At 44.7% G+C, this 15,109-nt stretch overlaps 2 protein-coding genes across 4 annotated transcripts in view; one reads left to right on the plus strand and one right to left on the minus strand.

Annotated features, from left to right (window-relative positions):
- The window catches only part of mmadhcb (metabolism of cobalamin associated Db), a 79,681-nt gene that overhangs the window by 41,629 nt on the left and 22,943 nt on the right, over positions 1-15,109 (minus strand). The window lies entirely within an intron of this gene.
- LOC144686808 (spermatogenesis-associated protein 24-like) lies at positions 61-14,241 on the plus strand. Of its 2 annotated transcripts, none has more exons than XM_078552540.1 (6): positions 61-218; positions 2,427-2,492; positions 9,504-9,634; positions 13,108-13,178; positions 13,885-13,987; positions 14,085-14,241. In XM_078552540.1, the coding sequence occupies exons 1-6, from the start codon at positions 126-128 to the stop codon at positions 14,194-14,196; spliced, it is 576 nt and encodes a 191-aa protein (XP_078408666.1). In that variant the 5' UTR covers positions 61-125; the 3' UTR covers positions 14,197-14,241. The 2 variants fall into 2 exon arrangements, with proteins under 2 accessions (XP_078408666.1, XP_078408667.1); XM_078552541.1 differs by lacking the exon at positions 61-218 and adding an exon at positions 255-500.

The raw sequence follows: 15,109 nt of genomic DNA on the forward strand, positions 1-15,109 counted from the left end.
GATTGATCCTTTTTGAAAATTTTAAAATTCAACCTGGTCGTCAGGCTCGCTTCATGAGCCTCGATTCAATTGGTTGGTTTTGTGACACCGTGATAGAAGGGACCCTGTGATTGGTTGATCCGGCAATGGCGGACTGGGAGACGCATAGCCTGGTTCACCGGCAGCTGCAGGATGTCGTCCTCACGCAACAGCAAAAGATCCGGAGCTTCGGCCAAATGGTGAGAATCGGCCTTTTCCTCTCGGTTTGGTGGGACCCTGGGAATCATCGACAGAGGGGACCAGGCGGACTCCTGGCTGGTGTCCCCTCCCTTTCTAATTCTGACAGCCTGTCGTCACAAGCGCTTCAAAACCCACCTTCCTTTCGCCAATGCTCATCAACAACAAATTATATGACATAAAACATCGCAGGCCGTCCCACAAGAGCGTAATGGAGCAACTTTGACGCACAGCCAGATAAGGAGATATTGGGGGGGCAGATGAGCAAAAGTTTGGTCAAAGCGGTAGGTTTAAGAAGCAGCATCTTAGAGGAGGAAAGTGGGGTTTAGGGAGAGAATTCTATAAGCCTGTCTCCTGCTCAGTGTCTTTTTGATTGTTTGCCTCTTCCAAGTGCCTTGAGCTATTTTGCTCTATTATAACTCCAGAGAATTGAGCACGCAATCCTGGTTTTAACTGAGGTCACGTCTGCCCTCATATAAGAACAGAAAATGCTGGAAAAACTCAGCAGGTCTGGCAGCATCAGCGGAGAGAGAAACAGAGTTAACGTTTCGAGTTCAAAATATACAGCCTACACACCTTTTTGGCTTGACGGCAGTATCCTGTTAGTGCCCAATACCGCTCATGGTGCTACTGTATAATGGCAGTGTGAAATAGCTAGCTTCACCTGTTACTAACAGAATGCTGCCATCAAGCTAAAAAGACATTCTGTCACACAAATGAGTACTGTGGTATGTGAGTTGTAGTGCCATTGTGATGCTAGGTATGTAGGACGTGCGTCCCGAAGACTGGCAGATTGTATCAAACAGCATGTCCCTTTGCTGTTTGCAACGGAACAGACTGTACCCAACCAGCCTGTGCTTGCAAAACTCAAAACACAGTGTCCAACGTTGGATGTGATTCTGCGATTGGACAACATTTGCCAAGTAATCCCCTGTATTAAATATTAAGCTGACAACCAATTTAAGATTGTCAGTCAGGCTTGCAGTGTGATGCATTTCCGTGTACTGGAAGGTACATATATTAATACACAGGGCCCTGTTGAGACAAAAAGAACATACACACACATTGCACCTGTTTTAGCTAAACATAATAAGTGATAGCCATTTGCTGGTTCATTCCTCAGGGCAATGCCTTGATCAATCGGAGTCAAGCTGCCTGGTTTAAACTTCAAACAATGCTTAGCAGTTGATTGTTCAGTCACCATTAACTGGTGCATTTTCCATGGCAACGCCTCTGCCAATCAGAGTCCTCTTGCCAACTGATCAAGCATTCTCTTATACAGTATAAAGTTATTGCTTCCCCTGACATCGATATTTTTTTGATTGTCTTTTTTTCAACAATACTCAAGTTTTGTACAACCAAACAAGTAGTACTCTTACACTTTGTGACCTGTTTATCTGGAGTGGGATCAAGCAGAGTCTAAAGCTAAAATCTGAACAGTATGGGAGTCCAGCTGGCTTCAAGGCCTGAAGTCAGAGCTACACTACAGTGACAAGTTTTTCTTTGTACCTTTGTATCGCTCTCCTTGTGTGTACCCATATTTTTTCACTCAGTTGGTGCTTATCTGTGATTTTCTTTTCCTCTCTTGCACTTTATTTTGTATATTTTTCTTTGTTTCTCGCTTTGCATTTTTCATTTGCCTTTTTCACTTATTCGACAGGTTGGATGATGGTTCTAACAAGATAGCTATAAAAGCAAGTAGCTTTGTGTATTCTTTTTTGTGTAGGTTACAATATCTATCAGAGTAGGAGAGCAGTAACAGAAGCTTGATTTATTTTTAAAAAAAGTTCCACCAATACTTTGCAAATCATTTTAACTCTTTGTAACATTACTCTTTTCTGTTCTTTTCAAAATTGTACTGCAGAATTTGACAATTCATTAAACATTTTCCTCAGCTTATCATATTTGATGACTACCAGACTTCATAATCTACTAAAATCTGATGATACTTTCGTTAGGTTGTAGTTTTAACATCATTCACAACTGCTATTCTATATTCTGCATCAAACTGCTACAAAAAGCATGTCACACTATTCTTTTGTCATCACAGATACAATCTTGCTGTACAATCAAATTTATTGTTAATGAATTCTGTATATACTACTACAGACTTCTGATCCATCAGCTCAGCAGCCTGATGACGGGGCCAAGAATTCTTTATATATTTGAAACAAAACTGCTTAACACAAGACAATGCATTCCATATTTAGATAAAACAGCGAGAAGAGGAGTCAGTAAGCAGAGAGGAGTTTGACATTGTTGTGAAGGAGTTGGAGGTGAGAACGTTTGAAGCTAATAGAGGTAATCGTTAACAAGACTGACCTATATATTTTCAATATTTAGTGCTTAATTTTTTCTACACTAGTGGATGTTTCTATAACACGTGTATATATAATTTATTTATCAGGGCCAGATTTTAAAAAGTATTGACCTTCAAACCAGTGCCTACAGCATTTGTCATGTGTGTTTGAATAATGTAAGGCATGAGTTTATTTATAATAATGTACTATACTAATCATAGATTCAGAGTCATAGGATAGAATTTTCCGAGCCTGCTGGTGGCAGGCATGATAGGTGGCATGCGCAGAAAATATGGCAGGACCCAATTCACGACGGTGTGAAGGCAGGTCGCGATCTTCCACTCAGCCCGCCAATGGTGGGCCGCGTTTCCTGCTATCGGTCGGCGGGAAGCTAATTGTAATACATTAGCATATAATTAAAAACCCATCCCGCCAGGCTCGTGGAACCCCGCTGTATCATCCGTCCACGTAGCACGCTGACATGTTTCCCAACAGCACGCAGGTGATGTGCACTTGGCGGCCTTCACTTTGGGGGAATTGATGTGAGTGAGCAGCAGCATTCTCCACAGCTCACCTGTCGTTTACAGGCCTTAGGGGCGCCGGGGGGCAGGGGAAACTGATGCTTGGCCCCGCAGGTAACTGCTGAGGGGTGGGGGTGTCCGGGGGCAAGTGCTGGCCAGCCTCGGAGGCGACTGCTGAGGGGTGGGGGCTGCCCGGGGGCAATTGCTGGCCAACCTCGGAGGTGACTGCTGAGGGGTGGGGGCTGTCCGGGAGCAACTGCTGGCCAGCCCCAGAGGTGATTGCTGGGGGGAGGGGACGGGGTGGAGGAGGCGAGGTGGTGCGGGTGGTCAAGTGCTGCCCTGGCGCTGCATCCTGTGCACAGATGGGTAGGGTAAGCAAGGGAAGTAGCCATGTATTAGGGACACCTGTATAAACTGACCATGCCTCAGCAACTAAGACAGATCAGGCGCAGCCACAGTGATATGATTGGGGTCAGGCTCCTAGCCTGCCTGCCCATGCAAGCAACGCGGAGGCACCAAAGGGCCACCAAGCAGTCCATACTTTACCCACCCCCTGGCACAGACATTGAGTCCGTGAAGCAGTTGGACTGCACACATTGTACAATCTCCTCACCAATGCTGGCCACGTAGCAGTCACCGGAGGCGCTCACAGCCACTTGCAATCTCAGCATCCTGGTTTGGACCAGAGTCCCCCATGTCGCAGGTTGACAGGTCAGCCATGCAGCGCATTCATCTCTGGCCATCCGAGGGGTGACCAGCACTCTCCGGGAAGCATTAAACGGCGGTCATACTGGGCCAAGAAAGGTGCTAAGTACAGCCATGATAACCACGTCTCTCTCTTTCATGCTGCAGGAGGACCACATCAGGATCACGGATCCTGGTGACCTAGCTGCATGCCTGATGGCCTACAGAGACCGTAGAAGACGGAGGAGAAAGCGACTGAGGCACTTGGCCATGCATAGGCAGGAGCAGCAACATCATGAAGAAGGGGTAGCAGGGGCTCCTGCCCAGGAGAGACAGCGAGCCATGACTGGTCGGTGCCTAGTGACACCCAGGGTCTTTAGACACCTGCCATTCCTGCAGATGATTGAGAACCAGTATTGCTGATTACTGCGCATGCCTAGGAACCTGGTGGCTCACATCTGCTACTTACTGCAGGGCTTGGCGCCAAGGGGACATGGAAGGCATCCACTGCCAGTGACTGTGAAAGCGGCACTCAATTTCTATGTCAGTGGCTCCTTTCAGGACTCCACAGGTGACCTCTGTGGGATTTCACAATCTGCCACCCACAAATGCATCCATGAGGTCATGGACCCACCTTCTCCATGGCATGCAATTTTGTGTATTTTGCCCGGGACTGGGACAGCCAGGATGCAAGGGCCATTGGATTCGCCCTGATCTCAGGATTCCCACAGGGTGCAATTGACTGCACTCGTGGCGCTCAAGGCTCCATCGCTACACTCAGTGGACTCCATCAGCCGCAAGGGCTTCCGCTCACTGAATGTTTAGCTGGTATGTGACCAACAGAAATGCATCCTACAGGTACGTGCACGGTCTCCAGGGAGTGCGCACGACGCCTACATCCTGAGTCACTCACAGATCCCTGCAGTCTTCCAGGGTCTACAGAGACTGCAAGGTTCGCTCCTTGGGGACCGGGGCTACCTGCAGAGGCCATAGCTGATGACACCTGTGTGGCAGCCTCAGACTGCAGCAGAGCGACGCTATAATGAGGCTCATGCAGCAGCTCACAACTTGGTGGAGCAGACCATCGGGATGCTGAAGATGTGGCTCCAGACCGATCTGGTGGAGCCTGCAATACAGTCTGCAAAGGGTATCACACATCGTCGTCGTCTGCTCCACCCTTTACAACCTGGCAATGCAACTGGGAGAGGAGCTGGCTGAGGAGGAGATGGAGGAGTTGCATGTCTCCTCCGATGAAGAGGACACTGACGGGGGTGAGGGGGGTCCTTGGTGGTGACGATGACGGGGATGAATCTCTCGCACTGGCTAGACGAGGCAGGTGCACTTCGGAGGCCCTCATAGCTGCCAGATTTGCGGAGGATGATGACGACATGCAGTGTCCCCGTAGATCCTCACCTCGCAGTTGGGAATGTTTGACTCCAGTCTTGTCGCAGCGCCAATACTCTGTGAGAATGCTCCTGTCTTGGAGATGCAGTGGAGGCCCTAATAGTCGCTCAATCGCAGGAGGATGATGACAACATGCAGTGAGGACACTCCATCGATCTTCACATCGCCTCTGAGAATGTCAGACTCCTGTCTGGCAGAGGGCAGCTCGCTTGCGCTCCATGGTCAGGGCCATCTCAGAGATGCAGCCATGAAACTCTGATGCTGTGTCTGCCTTCAGCACCTCAGCCCATCAGGAGCTGGTGCACAGCATCACTGGGTGCAGATGCTGGTGTGATGGGGGCCAGCCCCACCTTAAAGGTGCTGAGAGCACACAGGAGGTATGAGAGAACTCTGTGGCGCCTGCTCACTACATTCTGGTAACAATGACCAGCACTGTCGACATGTAGGCATCAGTAATGTTTCCAGGGAGTGTGAGGCTGGACCATCACTGTGGTCTGAAGTCAGCACAGAGCACAGGGAAGTGGCCCTGGATTGAGACATCTGCCTTTTATCTTGTGCAGAAAGGTTTCACATCTGAGTGACAAGAACACTGCCCATCAGAACAAGCAGCCATAGGAAGGGAGACATTCTTGGTAATTTATTGACAATAGTGAACATTATGTACAAGTGATTAACACCCGTGCCCAGGCTGTGCAATGGGTTCTTCTTAACTGTCCTAACACTGCCGCTACATCTTGGTGTTCCCTGGACACCACAACGGAGATGGAGGCAGCCTGCTGATTGTGACGCCCTGTCTGTGATGACTTTGGTGGGTGTCCTCTCGAGGGCTGAGACTTGGAGCACCCCGGTCTGCTTTTGGGGTCCTGCTGTGTGGCAGTGGCACCCTCCTCGGCCTGTGAAGCTGGATCTGTAGAGGTCACAGGAAGAGGGGGGGTCAGATGGGCCGGTTGCTCCCAGAGTCACCTGGGTGGATGGCCCCGGAGCGTGCACCTGAGGATCTACCTCTCTATGGGTGCCCAAGGTCCCTGGCTGATTCCGTGAGTGGAACGGGTAGCTGGACTGAGATCGAGCTGCCCAGCACCCCTCTTGCGTACACACTGTTGGAGGCCAACTATGGCATCAACAATTGAGTTAAGCCCACGCAGGAGTGACATTCTGAACCAAGGTCTCAATGGCGGCTGCCATCCTGCCAGTGTTGACCTCTGTGCGTTGCAATGCAGGCGCTATCACCTCAGCCTGAAGACGACGGACTCCTCCATCGTGCCTTGCAATCTGAGGAGTGCAGTGGACACCCCTTCCTGTTGTTCCCTAGCTTGCCTTTGCAGTTCCAGCAACTGTGACATGATTGAGTCCAGAGGCTGGTCATCTGACTCGGACTCAGCACCATTCTGGCCTCCATGAGTCCTCCGAGTGCTGGGGACCTGGGAAGTCCCTGCCTCCACTGGCTGTGGATTAGAAAGTGCGATGTGCTTACCAGATTGTGATCCCGAGGCTACTCTGAAGCTGGTTCCACCGAGGTGTGCGTCTCTGTGCTGGTGGAGGGTGTGGGTGAGCGCTGTGACGGGACTTCGGGAAGGGTGCCTTCTGATTCCTCTTCAGAGGTTTCTTCGAAGCTTGCTTGGAGGCTCTGGGTCGTGGACTCTGTCAGTTGCTTCCCAGGTGTGCCTGTGAAAGCAAGGGGAGATAATTAGTGCACAGCATCCAGCAGTCGCTCGAGGGACCTGTCATTGAAGTGGGGGGGGGCTGCAGTCTTTTTGCCTTTGCTGGCCATGTCTCCCAGGCAGCGGTGGTGAGCTGGTGCGATAAGTGCTTTGCTGGCAGCTGCCTTTTAAAGATGATGAGCTGACATGTTGCAACAGCGGGGTGATGGCGAACGGGTGAATGAGAGCCATGTAGTTTAAAGTACAAGTTGCCTATAAAAATAGTGTTTAGTCAATAATGCTTTTAGTCTTTTTGTTACAGTAATCATCCGAAAACATGAAATCTTGTCACGTCATCCTTTCAGCTATTAACTGGAAGCTCAAATTTCTTTTTAAAAGTTATCGGTCTCTATGGAGACCGTAGCCATGGAGAGCCATGGAAACGGTGTGAATCGCGGGAGTGAATATATAATGAGGTGGGCTCAGGAAGATATGGTGTGAAAACCCGCCATTTTCTTCGGCAGGTAGAACTCCATTTTACCCGCCTGCTACCGCACTTTGTGCAATTCTGGGAAAATTCAGCCCATAGAATCATTATGGCACAGATGGAGCCTTTTCACTCCATTGGGTCCATGTTGACTTTCTGTTGAGCAATCCAGTCAGCCCCATTCCCCTGCTCTACCCTGTAGCTCTGTACATTCATTTCCCTTAAGTGTCAATGCAATTTCCTTTTTAAATCATTAACCGTCAGCTTCCACCGCCGTTGTAGATAACAATTTCCGGGTAATTAACTCGTGTGTAAAACAAGTTCCTCAAATCGTCCTTGGGTATCTCTTACCCAAAACCTTAAATCTCTGTCCCCTAGTCTTTGTTCCATCAGCCAATGGGAACAGCTATTCTTTGTCTACTATATCTAAACCTGTCATAGTCTTGAATACCTCTATCAAATCTCCCCTCAATCTCCTTTGCCTAATCTCTTTTGCTACGGTCTCCATAGAGACCGATAACTTTTAAAAAGAAATTTGAACTTCCAGTTAATAGCTGAAAGGATGATGTGACAAGATTTCATGTTTTCGGATGTTTACTGTAACAGACTAAAAGCATTATTGACTAAACACTATTTTTATAGGCAACTTGTACTTTAAACTACAGAACAGAACTTTTAACATGATCAAAAAACCCACTACCAGGTATCCATTACAATTCTCCAAAACCCAGTTCAAAATGATTCTGAGTTCCCAAGGGTTTGCTTCTGATCTTTTCCTTTCCCGGCCTTGAAACTTTTAACTCCAGAACTGTCTTTCATGGTGCAAGATTTCCTGGAGACTCCTTCCGCTAGCTTAAGCTAGGCAAATCTTCCAGCCTCGTTTTAACTCCTCATGAATTTGGTCTTTCTAATCCGAGTGCAAACTCTCACCCGCAGTCCTACGTTGTAGACCACATCATCTTGCTGCCTATCGCTGCTCTCCCTCTTTCGGACCCTGACAGACTAACCCACCTGTCTGTGATATTCCGTGATATTTTAGGAAAGCCTGTAACCCGATTTTTATAATGACCTCCTCTGCACCCTTCCCCATGGCAATATGAATCATATTGGCCTTGTATCCAGGTAGAAATGCTGATTAGCTATTCTTTATAACCCGGCTCTATCATATCCTGGAATCAGACGGACAGTTCAAAGTATACCCTTTTACAACCTTTCTTAATTCTTGCTGGGACTTGAAGACTCGGAGTCTGTCCACTGGTGTCAGAGCTGCCTTTTACTTTGTTTGTAAGTGTGAAAAGCACCTTCGTCCCAGTAAAACAACCTAGACCTGCTTTTAATCTTTAACAGCTCCATTACCCAGACCTGTTGTCAAGCAGATTTCAGCACGGGTCACCTGACCCCCTTCATTTTACCATAAATTAAAGACACATTTCCAAAACATTACAATAAACCTCATAATTGTAATGCTTTAGAAAGCAACCCTAGCTTCATCAACCTAACTTTGATTCCACAAAGGATCTTAGCTACATCCTGGTAAATTTCCTCTGCATCCTTCCTAGGACCCTCACACCCTTCCTAAAATCTGGTGACCCTATGTGGATGAAATACTCTAGTTGTGGCCTAATCAGAGCTTCATAAAAGTTCAGCTGTATTTGTACTCTATTTTTGAGGCCCAAGATCCCATATGCTTTGCTAATTACTCTTTCAATATCTCCTGCCATCTTCAAAGATCTTGCACATGAACCCCCCCCTGCTGCCAAACCCCCCCAGGTCCCTCTGTCCCTTGCACTTTTTGGAACTCTGCCATTAAGTTTTATTGCCTCTCCTTATCCTTACTGCCAAAATGCATCACCTCACACTTCTCTTCATAAAATACCATCTGCCACCTGTCGGCCCGTTCTGCTAGCCTATCTACGTCCCGCAGTCAACTGGTATGTTTGCTGACCTTTCCCTTCTACACCTATTCAGCCAAATTATTTATTATTTTCATTCAACCTGAGAAAACTTTGGAATATTTTTTCATATGGTGGTTGTAATGTATGGTTCAACGGAACTCCACCTGCATCGTATTTCAAAGTGCTAACATTGTTCTATTCAGATTTGAGACAAAAGCAACTGAGTAATTATCAGGATTATCAGATCAGCCATGATCTCATTGAATGGCGGAGCAGACTCAATGGGTCGAATGGCCTGCTTCTGCTCCTATGTCTTATGGCCTTAATTCTGTTAACTCTGACATGCTTCTTTACAGAATGAAAGACTTGAACACGCTAAGACTAAAGCATTACTTTTCAAGGAGTCTGAAAAACTGCAGTTTGCACTCGGTGAGGTAGAGATTCTAATGAAACAACTAGATCGGGAAAAGAAGGCCTTCGAAAATGCGTAAGATTTTTTCACTTGGCTGCATAACCTCAGTGTATATATTTCATAAAATAATTCATTGGCTCTGAACTGCTTGGGGATATTCTGATATCCTGGAAGGAACCACATATATGCAGGTTTGCTCTTTATAGCTCTGCGCTCCTTTAGCATACTGTGGCAATTTTTGGTCCTGAATTTACTTTTTTGAAAAGTTTAGAACTTGTCATATAGTGTCGTAACCATTAAATGTATTTATAAGTACAGCCCTTGTTAAACTGTTGTGTATTTCATTCCTGCTTGATCTTAAGTATGTAACTGCTGTGTTAGTTTTGAGAATATGGCACAGCTAGTTTTTGATACAAGCTTCATGAAATGGCATTAACCTTTTGTATGATTGTATTTTTATCTGGTGCTCGCATTCTTGGTTTTCATTTTGACAACTATGCTGTTGCATCATCTGCACAACCTGCTTTATCGAAATTCTGACAGTAATGGGATGCCATAAATGGAATTAGTCAGGTTGCTTCCTGCAGAAAGGCTTTGCTGCTTACAGAAGTCCATGATTGGAATAAGAAGGACAAAAATAAATAACTATTATGACTACAATTTAAAAGTTTAAGGAAGAAATTTTGAAAACTAACAGTTGAGGAATGTGAAGAACTGCAGGAAATATATTAACCTACCATGATGTGTGATTTGTGAAGCTGTAGAAGTAATGAAAATTATTGCTAGATAAGTTTGTCCTCTTTGGATTAATGACAGCCTCAGGAGTACCATATGAATTAAAGTTGCAAGAGATTGAAAGAAGGGATTAAATTTTCCTCCCTGATCATAATTCCTTGGAAAATGCAGTTGAGGTGCGGAGGTGACTTTTCACCCACTGCTGCCCAGGTGGATCTACCGAATTGAAATATTTTTGGATAGTAGCTAGACAGAATTCTGGCGGTGCTAGTTAGCCTTAAGAGGTAAGAGGGGGGAAAGGAGTGTTGCTGCTGCGGGCTTTGGACACTTGCAGCAATGGATCATGGCTGATTAAGACACAAACATTATTTATTATTCGACATGCTTTTGTGCTGTAATGACTCTGGGACAGTGTTGCACTTTGAAATAGTCACAATTTCCTTTTGAATACACCCATCCAAACTTGGCAGAACTGGCAGGGAGCTTGCCAAATGGCTCCAAGCTGATTTTCATCAAAGTCCCCCACTTAACAGACCCTGAAAACAGATAGTATAGGGAAGAAAAATCTACCTCACGGCCTTTGACAGGTATATAAAATATGCTTCAAATTTACCTCATAACGACTTGCATCCAATATTTAAATTTAGATTAACAGTCTGTCAAACTGTAGCTAGCACTTTCACCTCTGAGTAAGAGGCTGTGGCTTCAAGTCCCACTCCAAAGGCCCAAGCACAAAAATCTAGGCTGATACTCTAGTGAGTTACTGGGGAACTGCTGCACTCCCAGAAGTACTGTGTCCTGATGAGACATTAAAACGAGCCTCTGTCACACTCTCAGTTGGACGCGAAAAAGCCCATGGCACTATTTTGAAGAAGCGTGGGGGAGTTCTTCCCGGTGTCTTGCCCAATATCTATTGCTCAATCAACATCGCTAAAACTGTTTATCTGGTCATTACCGCATTGCTGTTTGTGGGATATTGCTGCATGCAAATTGGCTGCCACGTTTTCTTCATTAAAGCAATAACTGCAATTAAAGTACTTTGTTGGCAGTAAAGCACTTTGGGAAGTCCCAAAGACCTGAAAGATGCTATATAAATACCAAGACTTTTTTCTGTAGACCTCTTTCATTTCTGCAACACAAATGTTGCGGGTTTGATCCAGTGTGCTGTGGAACTCTGATGATTATATAATGTAGGAGACCTTACTCCATCAATAGAAATTGGCAGATAATGAGGAGTTTCTGACTCATACTGCCAATTTGCTGCTCCAAATTTCTTCCGCCTAATCAGTCCTCTGCAACATTGCTCATGTTCATTGATACTGAAGACGAGATACAGCTAATCCATTGGATATTTAGCAGCCAATGTAACATGTATTTCCAACTACCAGACACTGGTAATCGTGCTAAATGTTTTTATCACAGTGCCAACCATGGAGGGGGCCCCCAACTCCACTCCAACAATCTTAAAGGCATCCTCCACAATAACTCACACAACAGAAGAATGCACTTAAAAAGGCAGGTTCAATGTTGAGTTTTAAAGTCAACAGTTCTCAAGTTAACAGTTCCACTGTACTGCAGAGCCTGTGGGTGGGATCCATGAATATGAGTGGATATTGTCTTTAGGGCTCAGAAAATGCAGCTGGAGCCATGCAGTTGGCCATGGGACCACTTTTGCATCCTTTTTGCATCTTTGCTAGGTCTGTTGCCTGGTGCTGCTGCCAGGTTCAGTAGCTGGAATTGCAGCTGGGACATTATGAACTGGTGGATCAATAAATGAGTGTACAGTACTAAGTGACCCCCATGACACCTTTAACAAAGGCGAGTGCTGTTGAGAATTAGCATTCATCTCTAATTCTTGAGGATAATAGGAACATATATGATCACAATTCCATTGCATAGTTCACTTAATTTTTATGGGCCTGTTATGACCAAGCAGTTAGTAAAGCGGAGTTATTTAAAAAATCCCAGAGGGAAACTTTAAACAACTGTCATAACCTATAATTCTAAGTGTTATGTTTGAGATGCAACTCTAAATTCAGGAATCATACCACCAGTTTGCGAGAGGTTATTAAGCTACATTAAACATTTTATTAATTTACATAAGTAAAATATATACACATGGCTACAAACTACTACGATCATAACTTTTAACAAACTCACAAACTAATCTCCATTAAGGCAACAGCAACCCATAGACTTAACCAGACACCAGGCAAAGCATTTTCACCGTACGAATTCAAAATGAGGTTCTTTTCACTTTGGTTCCTGTGGAGACAACTGGAGGCTTACAGTTGCTTTTGATCTCACATTGCCTTTGCTCTACACACACAAAACTGCTGAAGTTATATCTAGCACAGCTCATTGAATATAAATTCTCATTGTATCACCAACCTCTTCTAACGATAAAACCCCTTTCAGAGTACCAATTTTATTAGCAATATAAACATATTGCTTGGTCTCTGTTTGTTAGGTGCCAGAATTCACCCCACTTCTAGAATGCTGTATTCAAAAAATGCAAATACACTCTAGCTCTCTTTTTACATCTCAAAACTAGTACACATCAAAGCACCCAGACTAGCTAGTTTTAATCCAATTAAGACACACCCACAGACTAAACCTCTATTTTAAAAGAAAAATATTTTCCAATAATATACACATTAATAGCTTCATGATGGGGCCTTTTATTGGGGGAAGGATTACATCTTTATTTACAGTTAGTTATTACAATGGTGGGAGCTATTATAATTTAAACAATAATTGTTTTCATTATGCTTTATAACACAAACATGTCTCTGTTTTCACTCTTTACAAAGGTTAGAAAGCATTAAAAACAAAGCATGGAAGGAGTCAACCAAAAATGACAAGTTAATAAGCAAATGCAATGGTAAGCCATAGTGCTATTCTAAATATTTGTTCCCTTTTTTATATGGAATATGTTGCAAGCTATAATTTATTTCCTGAAAACACATGAAACTTTTAAAAAAAGTGAACTTGTTGACATTTATAATTTCCCCCTCTTTTCACATACACACACACACACACACACACACACCTGCTTTGTGGGCAAGAACAGTGCAACAAAAGTGCACTATACCTGTTCAGGTTTGTCTGTAGCTAAATTTTCTGCCTCTAGTCTTGATAATGGCCTGAAGGCACGCCTGGTGCAATCCCACCAATTGCCTGGGCCTGGAAGCATGATGTTCTTCAGCAACAATACAGGAGTCCCCAAGATCTGATTGGTAAGTTACGTAACTTCTGAAATTTATACTTTGGGGCCCTCTTTAATCTGCTACTGCATCCGTTTTTGGGCACTCTGTGTCTAGGTGCCCGCTGCAACAAATCACTATGCAAAAGTTGTAACAATACTAAGTATCAATAATGGTATTTATGCTGACAGTAACAAATAGTCACCAAAAATGATAGAAAGGGAAGGATTTTTAATTTCATCGTCTGATGGCTGTAGTGTGCAGATTGCAGGAATGACATGTTTTATTGTTCCTGAAAAATATATGGTAGATTTTGTAAGTGAATAATTCAGCAGGCTTAAATGGAAATCAATAATTTATGAAAACTAAATGTTTTCTTTGCAGAGATTGAGAATCAGATGGAAAAACAAGACGATATTTTGACTACGAAAGAGGTTCAGATTAAAGAACTTTGTCATCTACTTGCAGAGCAGAAGGATGCGTTAAAGTAAGTGCGTAAACCTTTCTTGAGGAGAGTTTTGATGTGTTGCGGTCGGAAATATTCTTAATATTTTAAGGGGACTGATTCTGTGTTCTATATACAGGCAACAGATTACTGACTTCGAAATACAGAAACAGCAAGATGCTTATATAGCACACGTACTGAAAGGAAAAAAGAGGAAGACATTTGGAAAGTTCCCTCATGTTTCTAAGTAGCAATGTCCACACAGACTTGTAAATAAACATCAATACTTCTTCAAATATTGCATTAGTGTTTGGCAGCTGATTAAATTTTAAGTGTTTGTGGTGAAACTGATGTTAAGCACAGCATGTGGTTGCCCTAGCAGTCTCTAGTATTGTATTTGACAAAGCAGCAGCCTACAGGAAGGTGGTTGTGGTTGTTGGAGATCAGTCATCTCGGTTCCAGGGCATCACTGCAGGAATTGCTCAGGGTAGTGTCCTAGGCCCAACCACCTTCAACTGCTTCATCAATGACCTTCCTTCCATCATAAGGTCAGAATTGGGGATGTTCGCTGATGATTGCACAATGGTCAGCACGATTTGCAACTCCTCAGATATTGAAGCAGTCCATGTGCAAATGCAGCAAGACTGGACAATATCCAGGCTTGGGCTGACAAGTGGCCAGTAACATTCGTGCCAGGCAATGACCATCTCAATCAAGAAATAATCTAACCAATGCCCCTTGACATTACCATCACTGAATCCCCCCACTATCAACATCCTGGGGGTTATTATTGACCATAAACTGAACTGGACTAGCCATATAAATACTGTGGCTACAAGTGCAGGTCAGAGACTAGGAATCCTGCGGCGAGTAACTCGCCTCCTAACTCCCTAAAGCCTGTCCACCATCTACAAGGCACAAGTCAGGATTGTGATGGAATACTCTCTGCTTGCTTGGATGAGTGCAGCTCCAACAACACTCAAGAAGCTTGACACCATCCAGGACAAAGCGGCCCACTTGATTGGCACCACATCCACAAACATTCACTCCCTCCACCACTGACGAATAATGGCAGCAGTGTGTACCATCTACAAGATGCATGGCAGAAACTCACCAAGGCTCCTTAGGCAGCACCTTCCAAACCCATAACCACTAACATCTAGA

This window comes from Cetorhinus maximus, chromosome 11 (assembly GCF_964194155.1).
Source record: "Cetorhinus maximus chromosome 11, sCetMax3.hap1.1, whole genome shotgun sequence".
Classification (NCBI taxonomy): Eukaryota; Metazoa; Chordata; class Chondrichthyes; order Lamniformes; family Cetorhinidae; genus Cetorhinus; species Cetorhinus maximus.